Here is a 26227-nt window from a genome sequence, read left to right on the forward strand (position 1 = left end):
CTTGCACAAAGCAGGCAGAAGGCAAGGTAGAGGTGTACCTTATAAACCAACTGACTACAGGGTATTCAATTAGTCCAGGGTTAAATCACCCTGTGACCCACAGACCAGATCTGGGTGCTGGCACCATGTCATTTGGCCCATGGGGTTGGGGGCCCATAAGGATCCCCACAGGCTGTGACCCTGCATGCTAGATTTGTTGCACAGGGCCTGATCCCAGCATACAGGAGTGGCACAAGGCCCCAGGGCCCAATCCCTGCATGCAGGGGCCAGCTGAGGCCACAGGGGCTCAATACAGCCCACAGACCTGCTCTGTGTGCCTCATCTGGCCCACAGAGCCAAAGGGCTGAGTGCCACTGAATTAGTCCATAAAGTGCATCTCTACCCAGCCTTATACCACAGCATCTTCCTGTTGGCCCTGTTGTCTGTTTGCCTGTAGTATCTTACAGGGAGCAGAGGAGGGTTGGATGGTAAGTCTGGGAAGTTGAGGGGTTTGAACTGGCATTTTGTACTGATGAAATGTAGGCAATTCTGAGAATGAGCATCTGTACAATGTGTGTCACTTGGAAGTTCTGCAACAGAATGTGGAAGGGAATCTGGTCACTGGCACACTTTCCCTCTCTTTCTGCCAAAAGGAGAGGAACTAGAGTGGCCCAAAAACTAGTTCCCTATTTCAAGTTTGTTGATACAGAAACAAGAAATTCATGAAGAAAAGAAGTAATTTCCTCCCCCCCCCGCCCTTTTTTTTTTTTTTAACTAACTTTGAACTTATTTCAAAGAGCAGTTTGCCAGGTCTCAAGAGCCATTTTTAATTTTCAGTGTTGTACAAAACCAGCCCACATTGCTACATACAAAGCAGCAACTCTTCTACCAGTATAACTTAAAAATACTGTATGCCTGGCTGGTTGTTGGGGTGTTTTTGGCTCCCTAATAATTATGGTGCACAACTCTTCATAGAAAAGGGCAAATTGATGACATGGCTCTAAGTTTTCTCAGCCTTACCCTTGCTTCTTGGAAGGCCTACTGCAAATCTTTTGCCCAACAGGACTACCTGTCCTTCTTGTAGACCTTGGGGTGCTTCCCCTCTGCAAAAGATGGAGCAAGCTTTAAGTTGCTGTGATCTGTGTGCAGTGGGGGTCAAAATCATGCCTGGGACAGTGTAGGATTATAGCTAGAAGAGTGCTGGGACCAATAAAAATAAGTGTCTGCTGATATTGAGCTGCTGTGAGTGTGATTCATATAGGAAGGCTGTGCTAGTTCAGCATCTAGATTTGGCATTAGCTTACATTAAATTTGTGCAGACATGTGCAAACTAGAGGTGCACCAGTATATCAGTTCTCTCTCTCAGCACCAATAAAAGGGGAAATGACATCATCGGCTATTGGCTTTTTTTTTTTTACTGTTATAGCCGATAATGTTTACAGATAATTATGCCTTCTGGCCAGGGCCCCCTCTGCCCCGCAGGGCCAGCTTCCCACCCTGCCCCCCCATGCTTGTGTTCCCTTGGGAAACAGCAGGCTTCCCCTTGTAGACAGGCACCATTCTAGCCTGCAGGGAGCACCACATGCAGGCATGTGCCTGCATACATGCATATGGCCAGAAATACAGCCAGGGAATGTGGAGGGCAGCTCCCACTGGAGTCTATAGGGGAAGGAGTGTGGTGGGGGTGCAGATTGAGGCCCCCACGGTGAGGGAGGGAGAGAGGCAGGGGCTGGGAGTGTTGCCAGCCAGTGCAGTGCAGTGCATGGCACCCAGGACCAGGATAGAGCCATGGGCAGCTTATGCAGGGGGGACGGGGCAACTTCCCGCCACTGCATACCCATTGAGGGAGGCATGGTAGGCATGTGCATCCCCAGATTTGTGCCTGGGGCAGATGCAGGGCTCTACTCTGCTGCCTTTCCCTTGGGAGCCCCATACTGGCTGCGCAGCCCCTGCCCTCACAGCAGTAGTAAGGGCAGCAAGCTGTGGGTGGTACAACCCACAGTGGTAAGGACAGCTACTGTGTGGGTGGTACAACCCACTGCTGCCAAGCAGGCAGGGAGTGTGTGGCTGGTGTGGAGCTTCCTGGGGCAAAGGCAGCAGAGTGGAGAGCCTGAGCCCAGAGTGTACAGCCCGCATCTGCCCAAGTCCCACTCTGCTCTACTCCACTTAAAAGCATCCCTACACTTAAGGCTAAGCTACATTAACTTTGGAGAGTTTACCTCCTTCCCACCCAACTTGTGAGACTGGTTTGCTCCCAATGGGCCAAAGCTCAGGAACGCAGAAGAATGAACTCTGGCCATTTAAATAAAGCTTCTCAAGAAGGGCTAGCTGTGCAGAGGAAGAGAGGAGTTATTTCATTTCCTAAAGAGAAGACAGGGTAGCTGAATAAGCATGTAAGATACAGTCAGAACTGAAGCTTTTAGAATGCCATCCCAGGGGAAGTCAAAGCTTGAGACTGGATGCCTGAAGAAACATGCACTGACCAGGAAGGATACAGGGGCAGCCACTTATGTCATGATAACACGTATTAACTGGTAGAACATCGTGTTTCATGGTCCCTGCTAACTGCGCACTTTTTGCCTGCATTGGCTGCTCTCAGCACCACAAGTGTGAAAACCTCTTTAGGCTGCTTTGTTCTAGCAAGTATAAAATAAAGGCCTGGCCCCTAACTTCACTGAGCAGGACATATCAGCAAGTGTTCCTCCCTGTCCCAACACCACTATCTCTGTAAGCTGAGGGAACAGCTTGTTGGAGGGTGGGGCCTCTGGGCATGTAGGACTACACCATATAAAATAGATGAAGCATGGAGAGGGTCGCACAGGTAAAGGACGGCTCTGGAACAGAGAAGGCAAGGTTAGAACAGCCTGTCACTTCTTGCCAGAGCTGTCCTAGGCTAGGACTGACATGCTCACACAAGGAATAGTCGGGGTGGGCATGGAGAAGGGAGCTTCTCAGTAGTTACTCGTTCCATTTGGCCTCTGCTGAGAGCAGCAGAAAGGCAAGAGTCCCAAAAATACCACCTTAAACTTGACAGACAGCCAACAACAGCTGAACCTGTCCTGCCACATTCCCCTATGCTCCAGCTGTGAGCTGCCACAGAAGTATGAGTGCTGCATGGCCAGTAGTGCATGTTGGATGAGCTCATTGTGGCTAAACTCCTGGCTTTATTCCCAGCTCTGCGACAGTGACCGAGTATGTTGCAGCAGAAAATATAGATAGCTAAACTTGAGGGAGTGCCACCTTACATGCATTTCTTCACCCATATGGTGCAGGAAGGAGAGGGTAGCTAGCTGCTAGTTTAATACAAATGCAAATAGAAGGCCAAAGCACTGACACAGCAGACCTTTCTTGAAAGAGGTTATGCAGCAGAAATACCCTCCCCTCCCAAATGATTAATACTGGTGTAGCCTCCCGCAAACGAGATCCATAAAAATCAGCTCCCAGTCTTTTTCACCCCAGTGCCACATGAATGAGAAACAAACTGCTTGATTTGGTGTTGACAGATGCAGGCTTGCCTACACTGATTTGCTCATTCCTTTGTTGTGTTAAACTTACTTACTAAGCCTGGGGTGTCATCAATTCCAGATGGCTCTGTGAAAGCCTCTTTGATAAGCAGCAATAACCTGTGTTAGGCTATGTAAGAGAGAGAGAGAGAGTGAAAAATACAGGAACAATGCAGTTATGCAAATCAACAGGACACAATCATGGAGAATACTGAAGGGGCAGAAACAGAAGGTATATGAAAAATGGTAACGGGGAAGACAGATTGAAAAGGCAGCTGCTAAAACTTTCAAGAGCTCCTCAGAAGACATGTAGGTGCCTAATTTCACTGATACCAATGAGAGGTGCCCAGATACTTGAGGATCTAGTCCCTTTTCCTTTTCAGAAGGGACTTGGGCACTTAGACAAGTCTTACTGAAAAAAACTCAAGGGGACTTAGGTGCTTACATAATTAAGTTTCTTTAGAAAATTATAGTCACGGACTATTTAGAGAGAATACATACTAGCACTTACTGAATGCATAATGGTGTAGAGAAGGTAAAATAGGTGCCTTTCTTCCCCCCCCATTTTTCATAATGCAGGGAAAAAACAAATGTTAACTGAACTGAAACACAAGAAATTTAAAGCCTTAAAAAAAAAAAAAGGAATAATTTTGCATATTACAGATGCAAGTTGTTAGCTGGTACAGCGTTCTACAAGTACTGAAGGTAAGAGTTCAGGTGGTTTTCAAAAAGGAAAGGAGAGATTAAACCTCATTTGGGTATCCCAAGCTATGATAACTACCAGACAAAAGAAAAATAAACTCAGGTTTTGGGGCATAAGCCAAGGACTCATCTTTCAAAGCAGGAAAAATATTTTCCTAGTATGAGGGTTGTTCTGTAATTTCCTAGTATGAAGGTTATTCTGTAATTGTCTAATACAGGATTACTTGCATGCTCTTGTATTGTCCCCCTTGCAAATAAAGACCAAAAGTCAGTCCAGGTGCGCCATTATATCCTGAGCACTGCACATATGCTAATTCATGGTCAGCCTCCTCAAAGAATAAGTCTTGAATGGGAGGTGGAGATTATACTCTCCTTTCCAAGCCAAGCCCTGTTGGTCAGAACTGACTCACTCTGGTAGCAGGCAGCATTCAGAAGCTTATGTTTCTGAGGGCTAAGCTGCACCTGCTCTGGGGATCACCGAAGGACTCCTAGCCTCATAGGGGGAAGCTGACACTTTTCTCTAGCTTGAAATCTACTTCATCCAATTTTGGAAAAGGGAGAGAGAGGGGGTGGGGAGTGGGTGGAGGGGGGAGCTCAAAGTGAAATGTGAAGTGACTAACCAATACTTTAAGGAGTGATAATGTGACTGCAAGCAAATTAATTCTAAATGCATTTTAGAGCTAGCTATTTTGGGTTTTCAAAGATTTTGTGTGGGTGCATTTGAAAGAATTTGGATGCAACCTACAACAGAGATTTTGACTAGTCAACTTAAAATAGTACTGCCTCGCCCATGGAAACTTACTCCCCTATTTATTTATATGACACTTGGCTAAGCAGCTTAAACTGCACCCGGAGAACTGACAGAAGACAAGCTCCATTAGTCCAGCAGGTGAGACAGACATTAAACCCCCAAACCCTGCCCACAATGCAAACAAAATTTAAAAGAAGAATGTGAGCTGTACCCTACTGAAAGGATGTCCTTCACAAGGTACCCAGACGTTGGATAGCTAGAAACAAATTAGTATGCAGAAGACAGCAGAACAATGTTGATGCTCCCTGGTCTAAGGAGTTAAGATACAGGGAAAGATAAAGAGAAATGGAAAATTCTCAATTAAATGTTGCCCCAGTAAAGGCATTCAGAATTAGGGAAGAGATTGATAACCAATAAACAAATCATTATACAACAGGAGGAGATTCTCCATTATGAGACTAAGTAGGCATAAATCAGGTAGGAACATACTACAAAAAGGTAACCAGTTATGAAATAAGGTGCCAGGAAACAAGTCAAATGAGGTATATTTGCTCATGCGGTACCTGGACTGCTTTTTGTAGAGTAGATAGAAGATTTTGCTGAGGCAAGGGCTTGGGTTGACAAATTACAGCTTTTCCCTGAAATAGTCTGAGCAGAATATCCTGGATTTGCCTACTATTAGACCAGCTCAGCAACACTAAGAGGCAGTGTTCATCTCACAAAGGACAGCCTGTCCTTTCAGTGCTATATCTGGGCAGTCTGCCAAAAGGAAAAGCTATTCAGGAGGCTTTATTGTCTCTTCTTCACTCTGCAAAGCTGCATCTAGAGGTCTGGTTTTCCACACAAGGTGCAGGGCTCCATTTGGTTCTTTAGGAGAGAAAGGAAGAGGAGCTTTTTGGTGGTAGTTTACATTTATATTTTGTTCCCCTCACATTTAAAGAGAACAAATGTCAGTACCTGTATCTTTCTAAAAAGAAGTCAAAGAGAAAGCTAGTCACAAACGTACCATGGTAGCCGAACTCAAGCTGTGAGAAAGCAGGCCTACATGTTCACAAGAGCATGGTTATATATGAATATTTGACTTGTATTCAGCCAGTGAGTGGAAAAAGACTGGAATAAACAGCAGTGCAATATTGGCACGTGGCCTGAGATACGCGAGCAAAGCCGAGTGGGAGAAACTTGTGTGTCACCTGCCCACATTATACCGCCTTCTAGTCAGTGTTGCCATTCGCCTCTCAGGAAAATTAATTCAAACTGAAATCTCTCACCCACCCTAGGCAGAGAGGTGTCAAACCAGAAATCAAGAAGATCTTAAGTAAAATAGCGCTGGGGGAATCTCCACTATAGCCAAATGTACACAGAAACTTGTATCTGCATAAGGTAACAGGGTAAAGAGTGTATTTAGCTTCATCCATTTCCGTGTTCCTGTCTATTGCTGGGAAATGTAATTGCTCTATGTGTAAACAAGGATACTATTTACACAAGAGATAAGGTAATCATTATGCCAGCCTCTCTCTCTCTAAAAGAGACTATACTTCCCCAAGATGCTTTTATTTGCATTGGCAAGAGTTGGGTTCATTTGATACTGGGCTCTCTCTATCCAAGAATTTCCATAGAAGTACAAGGAAGTTGTTGATTCACCTGCTATGAGAGTTTGACTCCCTCTCCTATGTAGAGTGAATTTTAAGGAAACCAAGACTACAAAGAGGTAGACTTGCTTACCAGGCAAGGTGGGTTCCATGGTTCAAGTGAGAGCAAGCCCAGAGTGTCTTCTTTCTCCTCCCTTGCTCTGGCAGGCAGGTTGCTGACCAGTCACCATCAGGAACTTTCCTACTGCCTGAAGTCCCCCTTTCTGTGCTCCTTCAGTCCATTCCTTTTGTTCCAAAGGAATCTTTTCATCTGCATTCCCACTCTGTAAAAGAAAGTCTTTTGTCAAAACCATCTAACATGGAGAGGGCTCTTCAGTCTCCATTAAGCCATTAGAAGCAAGTTACCAGGTCAAGGGATATTCTAATGGGCCTGTGGCTTGGTCTGTAACACAGCAAAAACTAGGTTCTGTATATCTGAACTATTCAGTGGAAAGCTACGCAAGAAAAGGAGCTGAAGAACAATTACTTACTCTACAAAGATTGTTGTATCAAACTGTATGGTGTGTAGATCCCACTGGCATGCCATGTGCACAAGACTCAATTAGCTACTATCATCCACTGGGTTAGCAGAGGCACCCTACATGGTCCTCCTGCTCCTGCAAGAGGGCAACAAGAGTGGAATAGCCAAGACCCTCCTTGAGATGTCCACACCTCAAAGGCCACAGTGATGGAAGCTGGAGCTGTGGATTGACAACAACCCCCTGAAGAGCCATGGTTACTGTAGGGGAACCATTATGTAACCATTCTCCTGTGAACCTCAGTAGGGGTCCTGCTGTAGGTGACTGGCAAGCAGTATCTTCCCTGGATGAGAGGCTGAAGCATAAAAGCTAATCATCCAAATAAGGCTTGTAATACTACTCTCCTGTACTTGGCATCTGCTCTGGCTGCCCAGTCAAGTGCACAGAGTGCAACAGATGTCGGTTGCCGGCTCCATGTGACTACTACTTTCACATCTCCAAGATCAGCATATTTCTGAAGCAGTCCAACAGTGGTGCTTGCATTCTAGGTGAACGTGGGGAGAGGCTTACCAGCCTGCTCATAACAGGCAGCAAGTCACTGAGTGATCCACTTGAAGTAAGATTGTCCATGAGAGGTAGCTAGACTCTATAACAGGTGGGACAGGCTGCATATTCTCAGCAAGTAGGGAGCTATCACAATGACAGTAGTTTGTCCCACCTGATCTTGGTTAATATTCTGAGAAACAGTATTGTTATAGGTAGAGTTAAAATTGAAACTCATAGTTTAACCACTACCCTTCAATTCAGGTATCTGCATAAGGGCAGTTAAATATGTTTCCACCCCAAAACAAAGGAGAATGCAAAGCTGCTCAAGAACGTGAATGATCTGAGTGGAAAGCCTTTGCCTAGGCAGTTTTGAGAAGAGGAGCAGGGTAGGGTGGAAAAAAATGAGTTCAGGTGAAGTAAGAAAGAAACAGATTGAAAAGAAACCTGACAGCATAATTTCATAGCAAGTGTGTACTCTTGAGAAAAGTCAGAGACTGGTATTTTGGGTTGGGATCCTGGTAGAAAAAAATGGCACCATGAGGGGGGAAACAATTTCCAGCTGTTTGATTATTCACATTCAAGAAAGCATGGGGTTTATGTCCTTATACACGAACAGAATTGCTTCAAAGATGCATGACCTCATCATCAAATTTCTTCTCCTAAGTGGAATGTGGTCTACAAGTGTGTAGATGAAATGGGACATGTGTGCACACGACACTTTAAAGTGGGCTAAATGCTTTTGCACAGCTTTAATGGTGGCGGTGTTTGCATGCCTCGGCAGCATATTGTGCATTAATTCCAGCTGCTGTAGGAAATTCAGTGGCATAATGCGCCTTAAATGACTCCTTCAAGGAGTTTTAGTTTGCTGCCCCAACAGCCGTGGAACAAAGCACTAGGCTTCATGAAGCTCCACAGCTCTACAGGAAGCCCTGCAGGCAGCCTGGCAGTAGCCCGGGAAGGCAGGCTCCACCCAAGAAAAAGTGGCAAGCCTGATCTTCCCCCACACACCCCCTCCCCCCAAAGCCTGCCTGCCTGAGCTGCATGGGGACACAGTGCTTCCCTCCGTGCCCCCTGGGACCATCCAAGCCGGGTGCCTGCGGGTGGGTGCTCCCTGGTGGGGGGGCTGCCACTGTTGCAGAGGGAAGCACCCTGCCCCGCAGCCCAGGGACAACTCTGCCGGATGACAGCTCACCCTTCCCTCCCCACCAGAGGGGCAGGTAAGTCAGCAGGTTGTGTGCGCAACATGGGGGCTTAATCAGCCTTAAATTGAATCAGTGTTTTTTAAAACCTACCACTTCAATTTAGGGCCCCCATTTCATCTACACCCAAATTTTGTCTAGCTGCTCTGGTCAAAAGGAGTAGCAGTGAGAAAATGTAGAAGCAGGCCTCAGGACAAGTGAAGCAGTAAAGATTCTGGCAGAAACCTTGGACACACAACTCCCCAAGAACATGGTATGTCTCCTACTACAGCAAGTAGGTTTGGTGTCAAGGTTTGGTGTGTGGGTGGAATATGGGATCCGACAGATTTCCATGACAACAATTCATGGCTGGTTATTGTTTTCTTGCTCAAAATTTTGTCAGAAGCTTTGGTACCAGAGCTTGCACTGCTGGAAAAGCTGCTTTCCGGTCTACTTCTTTTCTCTCACCTTTGGTACCAAGCAGGGCTCAGTACTTTACCTTTTGCTTATCCCCTAAAGCTTTCCTGTCAGAGATGATATTGGGTTTCTGTTTAGAATAGCCTCCACTTGGTCTGGTTCAAGGTTTGAAGCATTACTTACGACACCAAATCCTGGTGGATTCCAATGGCAAAGATGTCAGCAGTGCCCATGGAAATGTTGTTATTCTTTTGGTTGGTACTGCTTTCTCTGCAGAGGTCTTGAGTGCCACTTGCCTGCTTCATGCCACACTGGATACCAGTGGATACAATCCTTTGACTACTACACACAACTCCAAATATGCCTCACATCTATGCAGAACTTCAGAAAAAACTTAGAAATCAACTCCTTCACTTAACCTACTCCAAAAAAAGATCAGCTGAAGAAGGAAATGAACACTTGCTACAACAACTTAAGAGAGATAAATCTGGATATCTTCCCAATGCTATGGGGGGGGGGGGGGGGGGGGGGGGCAAGTGGAGTGACTGCCCTGGGCACCAAAACAATGGGGTGCCAACAGATGCTGCCCAGCCAGGGTGGGACATGGGACAGTACCACAAGTGGTTCTTTGGAGGGAGGGTTGCAGGGGAAAAGTGGCTCCCACCACTGCATGCACTCCTTGGCAAGTGGGAGGGGGGAGCATGTGCCCCCCCCCCCCCCCCCCCCCCCCCCGATCTGTGTGTGGAATGAGGGCAGGCTGCAACTGCGGGGTTTGCCCCAGGCACCAAAATTCATTGTTACTGCACTGTATCTTCCCAAACATTATACAACATATACAAATAGACTACCAAAGATTTTTTATGACATCCATCCAACATAAAAGGAAGAAATAGAACCAATTACTACAGGAACAACTTTCCCAGCTACAAAAACAACCATCAGAGAAACAACACCAACGTTGTACAACATTCCAACCTCAGACCCAATGAAACTGAAGGAACAAGTCAACCCTCAAATATTATCAATTTCTCCCTCCACACACTTACCAAAGCTGAAAAATCTGTCCCTGCTAAAGCCCTTAATTTCTGTCCAGAAAAATGTGCATATAAGATACTACAATGTGGAGAACTAGAAGAATTTTTCCAACGCCTCCATCTCAAGGAATATTTCCACAACCAAAACAAATTCACTTTCAACAACACTTCATCCTGTGACAACATCAAGGAAAAGATTAACACTAAAAAAATCCAAAAAAACCCATCAGATTGTTCACCTCACAGTGGATGAAAGTCTAACCTTGACCACTATATTGACTGCTTCAGGGAAAGAATGAACAATGAAATAATCAAAAATACATGCCACCACAACAACCTCTCTTTCTCAGAAAGAAGGACCATAGAATCTCTAAGATCCAACCACCAAATAGAAATAAAACCAGCAGGTAAAGGAGGAATTATAGTTATCGTTAACTGTGAAGACAATATAAAAGAAGCCAATAGACAACTCTCTGACACCACCTACTACAAAAAAAACTAGAGGAAGATCCAACTCCCATTTTCACTTAAAAACTCAAAGTCACCATCACATCATTTCCAACTGAACTACAAGAGAAACTACAAAACTTGATCCTGCTACTACTTAATCCATGGACTTTTTACATGCTCCCTAAAATCTACAAACAAGGGAACCCAGGAAGACCTATAATATCCAACCACAGGACCCTCATTGAAAAAATATCAGGCTTCATCGAAACCATCCTAAAACCTCTTGTCACCCAAAGACTGAATTTTGTCCAAGACACAACAGACTTTCTACAAAAACTTAAAAACGCAGACTACCTTCCCAGCAATACCCTCCTAGCCACTATGGATGTTACCAGTTTATATTCCAATATCCCACACCAGGATAGCATCCAAGCCTTCCTTACATATCTACAAGAGCAAGATTACAAGTCAGAGCACAGACCTAGGTATATTACTGAATGTATGTATACACTTCATCCTCACACACAGCAACTTTTGTTTTAACAACCAGCACTGCCCTCCAGACCATGGGCACAGCTATGGGCATCAAAATGGCAACCTGAAAGAATAATTCCTGAAGAACTGCACCATCAAACCCATGCTATACCTAAGATACATAGATGACATCATCATCTGGACTGAAAACCTAGTCTCCGATTGATTTGCATCACAAATTCAATAAACATCACCTCTCCATCAGACTCTCTCTTTAATACTCCAGCACCAACATTTCCATTTTAGACACTTTGATCAATATCCAGAATGGTAAAATACAAGCCACTATATACAAGAGAAACCCACAGACCAACATACATATCTGCACAGAACCAGCAATCACCCCTTACACACCAAGAAAGCCGTAACATACAGCCAAGCCTTCAGATACCACTGAATTTGCACCGAGGAAAATACTCATGATTGTCACCTCGCAAATCTCAAAAGGGCTTTCACCAAACAAGGACACTCCTCCAAAGAGATAGGTTGTACTTTTGAAAGTGCCACCCAGATACCACATGAAGAATTGCTACAGTACAAAAAGAAAATCCCCACAAATCACACACCATTATTTATGATATACTATCCTTCCCTGGAACCTATACAGAAAATCCTCAAGCAATTGCAACCCATACTAGAAGACCCAATTCTTAAAAAAAAAATCTTTCCAGAACCACCCATCCTAGCCTTCAAACAAGCACCGAACCTTGCCAACTTCATCACCAGAAGCATAGGTGGATTAACGCACAGGCCAGCATGAGCCCAGGGACCTCTACCAACTTAGGGCCCTGGCCCCGGGATACTCATCAGCAGTGAACTGAAAGCCGCAGTTTTAAACTCGGCAAACTTCCTATGGCCCAAAGCACACTCAATGGATCCAGACCATGCTGGGACAAAAAAAAAAAAATGTAAAACCTGCCAACACATCTCCGTCACCCCCACAATAACTACACCCAACAACAGAACCATTACCATTCCTGGATCTTATACCTGCACCTTCAGAAATGTAATACATCTCATCCAGTGCACTAAATGCCTGTATGAAAAATAGTCATACCAGAATGAAGGCACACTGAAAATGTATCAAAGACAAAAATACATAACTTCCTGTGGGTTCACACTTCTCACAAGATAACTGAGAGATTGGAGAAAGAGTGATTCTAATCTTCAAAGGGAATTTACAAAACACCTTTTGTAAATGAGCCTACAAACTTCATTTCATAAATCTACTGGATACAAAAAATCATGGACTAAATATAGACATTGGCTTCATGGCACATTATAAACCTGCCTCCCATCTGATAACCCCAGCAGGTAATCTGCCCGCATTTTACCAACTACATTCTTTCCCCCTTTCTCCCCTGCTTTTCTCTCACCTATTGAGTCATGCATTTGCATTTTCATAGACCTTCATTTTACATGCTGGCTTCTTTTCTTCTACCCAGGAGCAGGAGAGAACACAAAGAACAACAAACTCTGTTTGTGCCTGAAGAAGGGTATTTGTACCCAAAAGCTGGCAAAGAAAAAAATTTCCAACAGTTTAGTTGGTCTAATAAAAGATATCACATTTACCTAAAGACCCTTGTTCTGCCTATGTCCTTAGACAAATACAGCTACAACCTACAACACTGGATACCATAAGCTTGACTAGTATAGTGATCTTACAGCTCACATCACCTGGGCCTAATACTCGCGTAGACTGTTTCATAGATGTTAGGGTTGGAAGGGACCTCAATAGATCATTGAGTCCGACCCCCTGCATAGGCAGGAAAGAGTGCTGGGTTTAGATGACCCCAGCTAGATGCCTATCTAACCTCCTCTTGAAGACCCCCAGGGTATGGGAGAGCACCACCTCCCTTGGGAGCCCATTCCAGACCTTGGCCACTCGAACTGTGAAGAAGTTCTTCCTAATGTCCAGTCTAAATCTGCTCTCTGCTAGCTTGTGGGCATTATTTCTTGTAACCCCCAGGGGCACCTTGGTGAGTAAAGCCTTACCAATTCCCTTCTGTGCCCCCATGATGAACTTATAGGCAGCCACAAGGTCGCCTCTCAACCTTCTCTTGTGGAGGCTGAAGAGGTCCAGGTGCCCCAGTCTCTCCTCATAGGGCTTCACCTGCAAGCCCTTAACCATATGAGTGGCCCTTCTCTGGACCCTCTCCAGGTTATCCACATCCCTCTTGAAGTGCGGCGCCCAAAATTGCACACAGTATTCCAACTGTGGTCTGACCAGCGCCCGATAGAGGGGAAGTATCACCTCCTTGGTTCTGTTTGTCATGCATCTGCTGTTGCACGATAAAAGTGCCATTAGCTTTCCTGATGACTTTGTCACACTGACAACTCATGTTCATCTTGGAGTCCACTAGGACTCCAAGATCCCTTTCCGCTTCCATGCCACCAAGATATATAGTGTTGAAGATATATAGCTTGTCTAGCATCTCTGTATACCAAGTAGAAAATGAGAAGCAGACCCAGGATGTTGGAATGCAGGATTCCCTCAACCAGAGAGATGCCTGCTATCCCCATCTTTAAGGAGAACCAGCACATTGCAGTGTGAGCAGTGCTTGAAGACTGCAGGATCCAAGCCCACCATTAAGGGCTTCTGTAGGGGTGGGGTGGGGATTTAGGCACATGTGTATGTATTGGTGGATGTGACGGGGCACTTAGTGTACCTGATACTTTAAGGGAAGAGGCTGCAGTAAGGGCTCAAGTGGCAATCAGGGGAGTCACCAGCAAGGGGCCAGACTTAGGGAGGATATAACCCCAGGACCAGAGCTGAGGCAAGGAGTCTTATCCTGGCAGCTGACAGGGAAGGAGCTCCTGAGCAGGCTGCTGAGGGAGTGACTCTGGCCCACATTGTTATGTCCGTAGGTGTGCAGCCTTAGGGCTAGGAGTTCAGCTTCAGGCCTGGCAGAACAGAGAGCATTCAACCTGATCTGGGAAACGACTGGTGGTTTGTGCAGGGGACTAAGGGGAGGTAAGAAGCTCCCAGCTGACCCAAGGAGAGGCAAAGGGGTCCAAATAGAGAATGGAAGGCCAGGGAGCCCAGAGAGAACAAGCAGTGGCTAGAGGGCTCATAAAAAGAGCAAAGGAACAAAAGGCCCAGGGAGCAGGTAGGGCCAGGATGCCCATAGATCTCACTGGCCAAGGAGTGGGGCCAGAGCTCAGGAAGGGCCAAAGGCCAACAAGAGTCACAGCTGGAGACTGGCAAGGCTGGAGAGCCCATGGGTCTCAACTGACCTAGGAGTAGGGCCAGGATCTAAGGAGGAGGACTGAAGGCCAAGAGAGCCACAGAGAGGGGTTGGTGTAAGGACCAGAGCCAGAAGCCTGTAGCCCATAGCGGTGGTTATGATCTGATTAGTATATATGAGGTCTGTGAAGCATGGATACTGGGGAGGACAGAGCCCATGTAATTAGCCCTTAAGGTGGAGAACGGAGACACCCGAGCTCAGGGGTGTGAGATTTGGCCTGGGAAGCCCTGGGGCAGCTTCCCTTTTCTAAAAGATGAATACATCAAGGCATGGCAGGACAGTGGAAGGAGAGATTGCCCAAAGAAGAGCAAAGTGAATAAGGATTGAGGGGATTGAGGAGAATAAGGGGCTCCAGGGGCATCATGACCACCCCAAGGGTAGGACGCTGTTACTGTTACATCTGCACAAAGGAGTCAGGTCAAAGGACTCTTAGATTATCCAGTCCAAGGCACTTCCCTTTCCTTTTTCATATCCTTTTGACAGGGTATCTAGCAGAATCCAGATTCATTGGAATCTGACAGGATGCGCCTTAGTGTCTGTACCACCCCAGTCCCAGGCGCTGAAATAGAAGAATTGACAGCTGTTCTCAAACACCGATACATTCAGATATGGATTAGCAAACATTAGAGATGCAGACACTGCTTGGTTCCATAACCATTGTCCTGCCAGAGGTATGTTCAGAGGGAGGGAGGGTCAGAGTTGCTTCCCCCCATTTCACCCTTTAACAGGAGTGCACTTGTGACCCCAACAGACACAGGGTACACCCACAAAGAACAAGACTAAAAGCTGGATGAAGGAAGGAAGCCTAATAGGGTAAGAAGAAAGAATAAGAAACTGACCCCTCCATCCGTTCTTCTAAGGGAGAGCTTTTCATGTGGTAAGCCCTGCTCCAAACTATAGCCAAGAGCTGTATCCCTGTCCAATAGCACCTAGTGAAAGGATACTTGGAACATCTAATCTAACCGGAAGGGACCTTTTGTGGCACAGTTAGCCTCCCACTTACTGGATCTGATCTATTTGATCAGAATTATAAGTAAACCTAATGAATCCTGTCTTCAGAAACTAGAAGAGGTGAAAAGGGCAATCCATTTTTCCTTTGTAATTGTATAGTTAAGCTTTGAGGTTGAGAGAGCATCAGACATTTTCCTAGGTCAGGAGTGGGATAGTTACTTAGAATGGAGTTTGGTGAGATGACAGAGGCATCATTTCTGCCAACACAAAATGGGAAACCTGTAGGAAAGCCCAGGGACATCTGCCATCCTATTTTCTGCCAGGGTTATTTTTATCCACTAATGACCTTCAGGGAGAATGTAGAGTTAGAAAGAGTCTTGTATAACCTGAGACATCGTATCAGAGTTCCCAGACACAGAGGAGCTGATTGAAGGGTGGAGTTGAGTAGCAGTGACACCAGATAAGAGTGTTCCCCTAATATACTCAGAAAAAATGGCTTAGCCCTAAGCACATTAAAGACCTAACCTAGGGTAAAAGTTTCTGTAGGAAAGGAAAGATAGCTGTCACTGGTCCATCTAATGGGAAGGAAAGAACTCTTACTAGTATCATTTGGGAAAGATTCCTCATGCACACAAGAGAAAACAGTCATTTTTTTGTTGCATACAGCAATGTCCATTTAAACCATTCAGCTTCTTTAAGAGTGCCCTTTTGCAAGCTAGGCTGAGAAATGTGTGCTGCTAAGCCTAGGGAAATTACTGGACCCTGCTAGTAGACATCTTGAGGAATTCTAAACCATCAGGAAAGACATGTGAACAGATCCACATATCAAACATATTTGGCCCATTTTGCACAACAAGATTCAGGGAGTCTTGCTCACAACCAGTTTTCTGTAGGATCCTCCATACAAACATCAGGAAGAACAGTGGAAGCCACAGGAAAGTCCTAAGGAATAGCACTTGTAGACAAGATTCATTTCCCTGGGTCTGGGTATCTGCTATTAAAAAAACAACCCACTGATGCTGAATTTTATTAAGGTAGGTATTACATGGATTCCCAAATCCTTGGGTTCTGTTGGCAGATCTTTCTTTTGAAGGACCATACACAAGGAAGACTATTGGATCACTAATCAACTGTGTGCTGTACCACTGGTGATGTGACTTTTATTGAAGAGCAGATTTTTTTCCCCAGCATACTTTTCAAAATGCTTAGGTCACTTCATCTCACTTCAAGGGAACCTTCCTCACCTGCAGCTTAAGGGTATTTTCATTCTCTCTTTCCCTTGTAGGGCATGTTCCTTGAATTGGGAAAACAGCAAACAGCTTGCCTAATATCTATACCTATTTGGGTCCATATGGATCCTGGCCCTAACCAAAGGTGGAATTAAATTAGGTTGCTTCCTCCCCTGCAAACTTTAGTCTTTTATACAACTTCTCTGGCCTGAGTCACCCCAGGGGTTACAAGAAATAATGGCCACAAGCTAGCAGAGAGCAGATTTAGATTGGACATTAGGAAGAACTTCACAGTTTGAGTGGCCAAGGTCTGGAACGGGCTCCCAAGGGAGGTGGTGCTCTCCCCTACCCTGGGGGTCTTCAAGAGGTTAGATGAATATCTAGCTGGGGTCATCTAGACCCAGCACTCTTTCCTGCTTATGCAGGGGCTCGGACTCGATGATCTATTGAGGTCCCTTCCGACCCTAACATCTATGAATCTATGAGTCCTAGTCTGCCCACCAGTCATCAAAATAGGAAGTTATAAAAAGATTAAAAACGGGTCCACCCATTTTAGAGCTAAAAAATAAATTTAAAAAAAGGCAATGGTTCCGTTTTTGAAGCCACAAAAAGTGTAAAATCAATCCTTTTCTGTGTCTACTCCCCCACCACTGGCTGTTCACCTTTTCGTTTTTCACCCTAAAAAAATCCAGTACTTTGAGAAGAGTGATGATTAAGGTGTGCCCCAAATGAAAACATGCAATAACCATGAACTATGTCCAACACATCTGATTTGGTTACATCCAGGTTTTCTCCCAAAAAATGAATGCTCTACCCTTCCCCCACATGCTAAATTTTGGCACGCAGTGAAGAAGCAACTGTAATGGGATTTGTGAAAAGTTTGACATCATTTAGGCTGCAGACTGCCAGAGAACCAAGTGGGCGTTTAAAAACTTTCTAGCAAGATCCCCCGCATTTATCTTGAAGTCATTTAGACTTAAATGTGCCTGCAAGACAGAATACCAGAATCTACTAAAGGAAAGCACCACACAACCCCAGATACTTCGTGTGAACTACTCTGACTCATTTGGCATGGGTATGAAGTGCATAAAAAGAGAGGCAAAAGCCATGTCCCACAAATGTATCTCAGTGGAATCTGGAATTCTGGTCTCAGATTCAGACTAGTGTAAGGTCATCTCTCCCCTCTGAACTGTGTCTAACTTGGTAACTCATTAAAATAGTAACCACGTGCTTACATTAAGCTGTGCATTTGACTCTAAGTCTCTGGAATGAAAAGAATCCCAGAAATAAGCCTGTGCAGCCTTTCAAAGGCTTTTAATAGTAAAAAATACCTGTATATTTGGGGGGGGGGGGGGGGGTTAAAGCAGGCAGGAAAGTCATCAGCTTTCTCAAGCATTTAAAATAAGAGCTGTGCTTACCAGATTTTTTTACCTGTTGTTTAAATGAAAAACAAAAAATGAAAACTCCTCCTTTGCAGCAAGCTTTTCTCCATAGTATACTGACCTCTGGTTCTGGACATTTCAGTAGCTGGATTGTGATGATCCTCTGCCTCTGTGTATAATGCCCTTAGGAAAGCCAAGAGGGCTGATTTTGTCCATTTTGGACCCAGAGAAGAAAGAGGTGGTAACTTGGGAAGTGAAAAGTACCTTAGCTCATTAGTAACCCCTCCATTCCTCCTCTCCCTCAGTCTTCTTCACAAATTGCATTTTCTTGCATTCTTTAGTTGCCTGTGCCTAATTATTTTAGCCTAATTAAGGACCAAATCCTCCTCCATGTATTATTAGCAAATCTAAATTGTACAAACAGATTATGTACTGAAGTGTGAAGTCAGTTTAGTTGAGTTCTCTTCACCCCCTCCCTCTCTCCCTCCCTCCCAGACGCATACAATTTCCCATTCTACTTATCCTAATATGAATCTCTGTGCTTCTTGAAAACACAAGGTGCAAATGCTCCATTTGAGGAATCCCATAAGTAATTAAAATCTCAAATGCATACAGTATCAAGCTAATGACATGCTCTACGAAGGCTCACGTGGACTATGTGTTTTTTTCAGATTGCACAATCTTCTTGTTGCAATGCCTGACCTAGAAATGTTAATGTTAGTTTTATGCGTTTAAATGCAGCAGCAGTTCTGCATTAGTATTACACAATAGCACCTTAAATGAGTGAAAGTTTTGACAGGCAGATTCACCTGGAGTTGATCTAGGCCATGTTACCACTGTTACTCATAGGCAGAGTGGAAAAAGGATCCTTCAGCCTCAAGATCCAATTCAGTGTTCCAGTATACCACCATTAAATCAAAAGTTAGCTTGTAGCGAGCTATTAACCTTCTCAGTAGTAAAAATTCTGTTAAGACTGTCTCCTCTCCAAATAGAACATGTATCATAGGAAGACAATCCAACTACATCCCAAAGCAGGAAAGGGAAAAAAAACACAAGAACTGCTTTACTGCAATGATTCTCAACCAGCATGCCATTAAATCCTTCAGAGGATGCCAAAGCAGCAAGGCAAACCTGCCTGGTCCCTCTGCAAAGAGGCAAGTACTATCATAAGTAAGTTTTTGAAATGGGGTGCTACTCAATTCACTAAAATTATGAAGATGTCTAAAAAAAAACCTTGAGAACCACTGTTTGAGCCAAATCTCAGTATCCTACCCCTTGATAAAATGCATACATCTGCTTATTAGGCCTGTGCGAGTCCGCAGTGATCTGATCCAGCCACTTTGGATGGCCGCGATCTGATCTGTAGCTCCGGGCCAGGTTTCTTCCTCAATCCAGCCAAAGCGGCTCCGAAGCTTCGGAGCTGCCTTGGAGATCCGGCCATACGGTATAATGGGGAATCAATGAAATACCTTTAACTTTGGTTTTTGTCTGATTTGGATGAAACTGCAGGGATGGTAGCCTCTGCTGAGAGCATGAAACCTGCCAAGTTACAAGAAGATTGGTGCAGGGGCTTGGGAGGAACTGTACCCCAAATTCTTGAAAGCCAAACTCCTGTCACGTTTGTGTTACACCACGGGGCAGGGGGGGGAAACAGGTCATCAAAACTGCAGGGGTGGTAGCTCTTACTGAGGCCACAAAGCCTGCCAAGTTTCAAGGAGATCAGTGCAGGGCTTTGGGGGGAACTGCACCTCAAGCTGCAGACAAGCAAAACTCGTGCTATGGGTGATACTGCATGTGCTAAGGTGCAGCAGGGTGACAGCTGCAGGGATGGTGGCCTCTGCTGAGGCCATGACGCCTGCCAGCTGTCAAGATTGGTGCAGGGAGATCTGGGGCCCTGCACCCCTAGCTGCTGACAGGCAAAACTATGCCAAGACTGTCCATATTTGGGCAATTGATTGTATTCTTTCCTCTCCTTAGCCTGGTTTTGTAGGTGCTAATTGATGCTCCTTAAGTTACATAGTAGCTAAATCCTGTGTATTGAGCTGGTCCCAGAGTCGAGTGAATGATTGATTGGTACCTGGGAACAAGGCTGCTTACTGCTGCAGGCCTGGCTGCTGTCTCCCCTCCCCATCCCAAGCCAGAGTCAGTCCCACAGCACCAATAGCACGTTCTGCTTGTCTGCAGCTTGCAGGGTAAGTTCCTCCCAAACCCCTGCACTGATCTTCTTGAAACTTGGCAGGCTTCATCCTCTCTGCAGTCTACCACCCCAGAAAATTTCATCCAACTCAGACAAAAAACCAACAAAGTTATAGGTATTTGTTTCCCCATTGTTACCCTATGGCCTGATCGTGGCTTCAGGAAGCCCAAGGAAGCCAGCGCTTTGACCCGGATGTGCTGCCCCAAAGCATCCAAAGCCTTGCACAGCCCTACTGCTTATAGTCAAACCAGCATGTAGATTTTTTCGTGTCCTTTAGTTAGATGAAAGGAAATGCTGAACCCTATTTTAGGAGTGCTGTCAGGTATGACTAACACGTGAAATGACAAGACACATCAGTAGTCGTTGAGCATTACATACCTCCAACTGTTTCAAGAATATTCCAACTAGTAACAAATGCCTTACAGTTAAGGTATTGCTCTGTGTTGTTAGTAAAATTTGTTTGCAGGGTAAAATTCACTGGAGCACTAAGTTAGGATTGGAAAACTCATCTTATTTCGCAAATTTACCAGTTTTAGGCAATTTCTCTCTTGCTATGAGCCAATGAATCAAGGAAAGACTAAAAGACCAAAGACTAGATTGGGTGCATTGTTGAAAAGTGCTGGATCTCAGGAAGTACTGGTTTGCTTCCCAAGACCCAGCACTTTCCCAACATTCATGGCTTTACCTACCCCATACTGCACCGAGTTCTGAATCAGTAATGGGCAAAGTCAGTATATATTTAATACTGGAAACTCAAGTATGCTACAGCATTACTTTCTAATCCCGTAAGTTTACCTATCAAACTAAATTCAGAGACAACCTTTACTCCTTCCCCTCAAATAGACACAAAGTCAACTTACTACAAAATAATTTATTAGGCAGCAATACACAGCATTAACACACCATGCTTATATACAGGCACATAAAACATCTACCCTGACTACCCTACTCTGGGACTCTAGCTCTTTTGCCCTTGGCTTTGCGGACCTCTTCAATCAAATCTTTCAAATACTGGATTTCCTTGCTCAGAGAATCTGCTTTCTCTTTCAGGGTCTGATTCTTCTGCTCCAGCTCTCTGCACTCCCCAGATAGGGCCTCCTGTTCAGCCCTTTTCTTCTGCCGGTAACGTGTTGCAGCCGTCTTATTCTGCTCCATCTTCTTCAACTTCTTATCCGTTTTCTTTTCTCCCTTCACCTTGACTGACACTACCTTTTCTACAGGATGATCATATGGTTTGGACCGCACAGATTGACAAACAGGGACTGTGGGAAACTGGCTGTTGTTGGGGGACTCAGGCATGGTGGGGCTGTGTTGGGGTGTTCCTGGATAGGACTCTGGGCTCATGCATATTCCACTATCATTATCAGAGGGGGATTCCTCCTCTCTTTCACACTTGGGGACCACCTTGTTGGTAGGGGTTTCTGGTTTTCCATCTCCTTCCAGGACATCCACTTCACTGCCTAGCTCTAAACTAAAGGAATGGTCTGGAGTGGAGGTCAGAGACCCTGGGGAGAGAGGGAGAGAAAGGGGAGTGAATGGGGCCACCTGATCTTTTGCATTTGGAGATTCAGGGAGATGAGCAATTGGGTCAGATACCAGTGGAGGCTCTTTGCCGTGAATTTCTTGGGTGGGAGGGTCAAATAGGTCACACGTGTCTTCCAACGTGGCCATGAGCTCATCTGGTGAGACGGTGGCTTCCATGTCATCAATACCTAACAATGCATCGAAGTCAAATTCCTTCAGATCCATCTTCTCCACCATCCACTCCATGCCTGAGAAGGCATCCTCTGCAAAACAAGCATACACATCATTTCAGTACAGCAGATGAAATGGTAATTAGAGCCTTCCCAATTCGTAGTTAATTCTGAAAGCAGAATTTCAAATGTTTTTCTCTATAGCCACTCCCTTAGCTAAATTTTTCTGAGACTAACAGATCAGAGGTATTGGCATATGAAGCTTTTCCACCTCAGAGGACTGCAGAATACAGCACAGTTGCTAGGCTACCTTATGATATTCAACTGCTTCTGGCTCTTCCAAACGCTACAAAGGATTTGACAAGTTTAGGAAGAGACAACCAAAAGCCAAATGAAGGAAAACTAACTCATTCTTATTTCTTGTGGCCCCCCTCTCTCAATGTACCTTACTACTCCAGCATCTGAGTTATAGAACAGCATCAAGACTAAGTAAATGCTTCACAACATTATACATTTCTGAGGCATATGAACTGTGATGTCTAGCTACTTGTACTGAAAGAACTTGTACACAAATTTTAGTTTCAGACTGGAATACTGCTAGCTTACCTTCAAGATGCCACAATATAAAATAGGGGAGGCACGGGGGGGGGGGGGGGGGGGGGGGGGGGGGGGGGGGGGAGAAAATGGGAAAAAACAAAACGAAACCAACCAACCAAAAAAAACACCCCAAAACTATAAAACTCGCATATCTCCCAAGGAAATAAATTAACACCTTACCCTGGCTGTTATCTGTGGCACTGCCTAAACTGTCCACAGCCAGCCAATTGAAGGAGACTGCCTTAGCCTTGTCGCTGGAGAACCCATGCGAACTGAGGGGCTCGGCCACCTCCAGGTAGTCATCTGGAATCCCAGGCTTTCCTCAGCCACCAAGCACGACTGGCTGAAGGGGATAATAAATCCCCCAACAGCATCTCGTTGATCAAGAGGCTCATCTTGGTCAGATTTTAATGTTTTGATGTCAAAAGGTGTGGTCAAGTAGAGGGTGTCTTTGTCAACTACAGCAATGCTGCTGCGAGGTACCTTGAGAAACCTGGAGCAAAAACAAAACATCATGTTATATTACAGGACTGCCACCTGTACTAAAGTAAATATGTTCTCAATAAATTAAGCCCCATTTGGAACACCCCATTATACAAAATGGAATTGAGCATTTTCAGTTTTAAGGACTGGAATCTACCTGTGAGCTCCCATGTTTTGATCCTTTCCCAAGGAGACTTTCCAGACTAACAGCAAAGCCCTCTCTGTAATAGTATCCATTTGCCAACTAAGATGGTGTTCATTAAGCATGAATGCACAACAAGAATGCCACTCCACTTCCTCATGACCAAATATGGTCACAGCGACTGCTCCGGCCCCTCCTCCCTCTGCTGCTGCCCAAGCCAGACTTGCGCACAAGCCTTCAGCTGCAGCCATTTCAGGATCCTCTCTGCCTGCTTTTCTCCCCACCCTATAAATAGACGGCCATTTTGTATCCTGCCACGTTTCCACTGGGGCTAGTTGAATACCACCTGGCATCCGACCAGGCTGCTGCCAGGAACCCAGGGGACCAAAGGCATGTTCAATTGCTAGGATTCCCAGTGGGTGAGAACAGAAATAAAACGCTAGAGAGGACATCTACGGATAAAAGGGCTGGCTAGAGACATTAAAAGCAGTGTAGTCAAGTCTGCATAGCCCTAGTTCTGGTGTCTACAGAGAGCCTGGGGGTGAAGAAGAAACTCAATGAGCATCAGGGACCCACAGAGGCCCCTAATTATTCACACCCACGCATGGAATGACCCCCCCATGAGGGGCTCCTCCTGCCCGAAGACGCTGTTTAGAACGGCACCCCCTCCATATGGCTAAGTGGTCTCTTCCTCATACCCCCCAGCCTGCCCCAAAATGGCATCTCCCCCTCCGCAGTAGGATAGGGCGCGATGGAATGCGCCGCGCAGACTGTACTATTTCCCCCCCACTTTCCCCCCAGGAAAGACCAACTCTCTCCCTGTGACAAGAGATCTGCTCCAGGAGAAATCAACTAGCAAAATGGGGGAGCGGGGGGGGGGGGGGTCTTCAGCGTTCCACGACCCGCCTAGGAGAGACCATTCACTCCCGCTTCTCCCCAACCGCCTACTCACGCCATGGTCGAAGACGCCGGGGAGGTGCCAGGGACGCCGCTGCTGGTGCTGCGCCCGCTGCACTGGCCTATGCCGCCGCTGGCCCTGCCGCCCCTAAACAGCCATGGCGGCGGGGACAGGCGGAAGAGCCGGTTGAAGCTGCTGCTCGGAGCGGGATGTGACAGGACACAGACATATACACACACACAAGCTCGGGAGGACGGACAATGAGGTGGCAGAGTACGCGTCTCCGCCACTTATATATGACCGCCGCCTCAAGAAAAATGTTCCGGCAGGGCCACCGCCCGGGAATCCTTCCGCCCAAGAGCCCTCAGCTAGGCTAGGGCACACAGACCATTTGTTCGCGCTGCCGCCCCAGCCCTCCGTGAGACTGGTTTGGCCTCGCCCGCTCCCTCTGCATCATTCCCCTCCCCCACCGGAACCGCGGAAGGATCAAAGGGACTATGTAAGAGAATCACGTGATACAGCTCGCGCGCGCGGGCGAATACAGTGAGGACGTCACACTCGTCCCCCACGTGCCCCGCGAAGCACCGATTGGCTGCTTGGAAGAGGTTCACTTGTGTTGGGAGCTGCCATTGGCCAGGGCCTGAGACGGCGGGTAGTCAGAGGCAGCTGGGCGAGGAAGGGGAGCCAGTGTTGTCGCCTTCAGCCGTTGTTGAGGGTGCTGGTTATAGTCATAGTGGTCTAAGGACAGGGGCAAACCAAGGCAAATGTGGTCTCTCTTATTAGACCAACTAATCAATGATATCACATTTACCCAAAAACCCTCATCAGCCCCCAGCCCTGCCCTGCTGCCCTCATGCAGTCCCACAGCCCTGGCCATGGCTGCCCACTGCAGCCAGCCCCCCATGCACAGGCAGCTGGCCAGCAAACCCGCCAGGGCTCCTGCGTTAAGGGCTTATTGCAGGGTCCCCTCCTTGTCTTAGCCTTCGCACAAGGCTGTTGCCCTTTCTCCTTGAGATTATTAAGGGCTTGGGGCAAGGTCAATCCCTGCTGCTTGTGTGCTTGGGGCAGCAGAGCCCCAGCCCTGAGGAGGTCTGGTCACGCCAGGGTGGGGAGGACAGTGTTCGGGGCCTTGCAGATGCAGGCCGGAGGGGCTGCAGGGATGTGCTTGCACCAACCTCGTCTCTCTCGAGTGTGTTTTCACAGGCTGCTTTCCTGCCCCGCAGCAGCGGGACATTGGCAGTGCCCTTGTCCCCACTGGCTTTCTCCAGGGCAGGTTGGGGTGTCCATGGTGCTGGGGCACCAAGCCTCAGCGTGGTTCAAACAGGCTGGACAGGTGCTGGTTGTGGATGGTGTAGTTTGGGGTAATTCTGTTGCAAGTAGGGGTTGGACTAGATGCGATCCCCTGCAGTCCCTTCCAGCCCAACTTTTCAATGATTTCTCCGAATCTTCCTAGGGCCGCAGCGTGTTCTGGCTGCCTGGTGACTTGAACCACTGAGGGAAACGTTCCTCTGGATGATGCAGCCTCTTGACCAGAACAGAGGAGGGGATCCCCTGCCCAAGCGAGGAAAAAGTTCCCTTCTGTTTCATATCAATGCAATAGCATCACTTCCCTCTTCTTGAAGGTCACAGTCACACATCATCCCGACAGCCTAGCAGTCCTAACGCGCAGGTTTATGCTGCATTGGATCGATTTGGTTTACAAAGAAATGTTCTCCCTGCTGCCAACCTTGCAAATGCAGCTTGGCCCCTGGGAGTCAAGTTTGATTCTTGTTTGCTCAGACCTTGCCACCAGAAATAAAAGTTTACAGGTCGAACTGCCCTCAGCTATTTCTGGCAGTGGCTTTATTGTCTTCCAGTTCTGTCCTTATCACCATTTTTGACACACTATGGCCTTCACTGGATTTGCACAGGTGTAACTCATGGAACCGAGTAAATAATGATGGAGATAATCTGCAAGGGCAAAGAGAGTTCCAGCCCCCAGTCTTAGCTGTGCAGGCTCTGCAGGGCTGAAAACAAGAAGAACAGGTTGGCTATATATCATCGTCATCAGTGATCACTAACAACAGCATAAATTACTCTGAATCCACAATTTGAAAAGCTCTTACCAGTATGGCTTTCCTTTTTAAGAGCAAAAAAAATAAATAAATCACATTTTGAGATGAGAGTCATGGAGGGGTGGAGGGAGTGCTCTCCAACTCAAGACAC

General features: G+C 46.2%; 1 protein-coding gene across 1 annotated transcript; it reads right to left on the reverse strand.

The window, feature by feature from the left end:
• Positions 1 to 21064: 21064 nt before the first annotated feature.
• Positions 21065 to 24268, reverse strand: ATF4 (activating transcription factor 4). Its single transcript, XM_006262368.4, is given in 5 exon segments — positions 21065 to 21995; positions 22680 to 22805; positions 22808 to 22852; positions 22855 to 22992; positions 24077 to 24268. Coding segments are annotated over 4 exon segments (1053 nt in total). The 5' UTR covers positions 22895 to 22992; positions 24077 to 24268; the 3' UTR covers positions 21065 to 21153.
• Between the last annotated feature and the right edge of the window lie 1959 nt (positions 24269 to 26227).

The sequence above is a fragment of the Alligator mississippiensis genome, chromosome 4 (genome assembly GCF_030867095.1).
Source record: "Alligator mississippiensis isolate rAllMis1 chromosome 4, rAllMis1, whole genome shotgun sequence".
In the NCBI taxonomy this organism is placed as follows: Eukaryota; Metazoa; Chordata; order Crocodylia; family Alligatoridae; genus Alligator; species Alligator mississippiensis.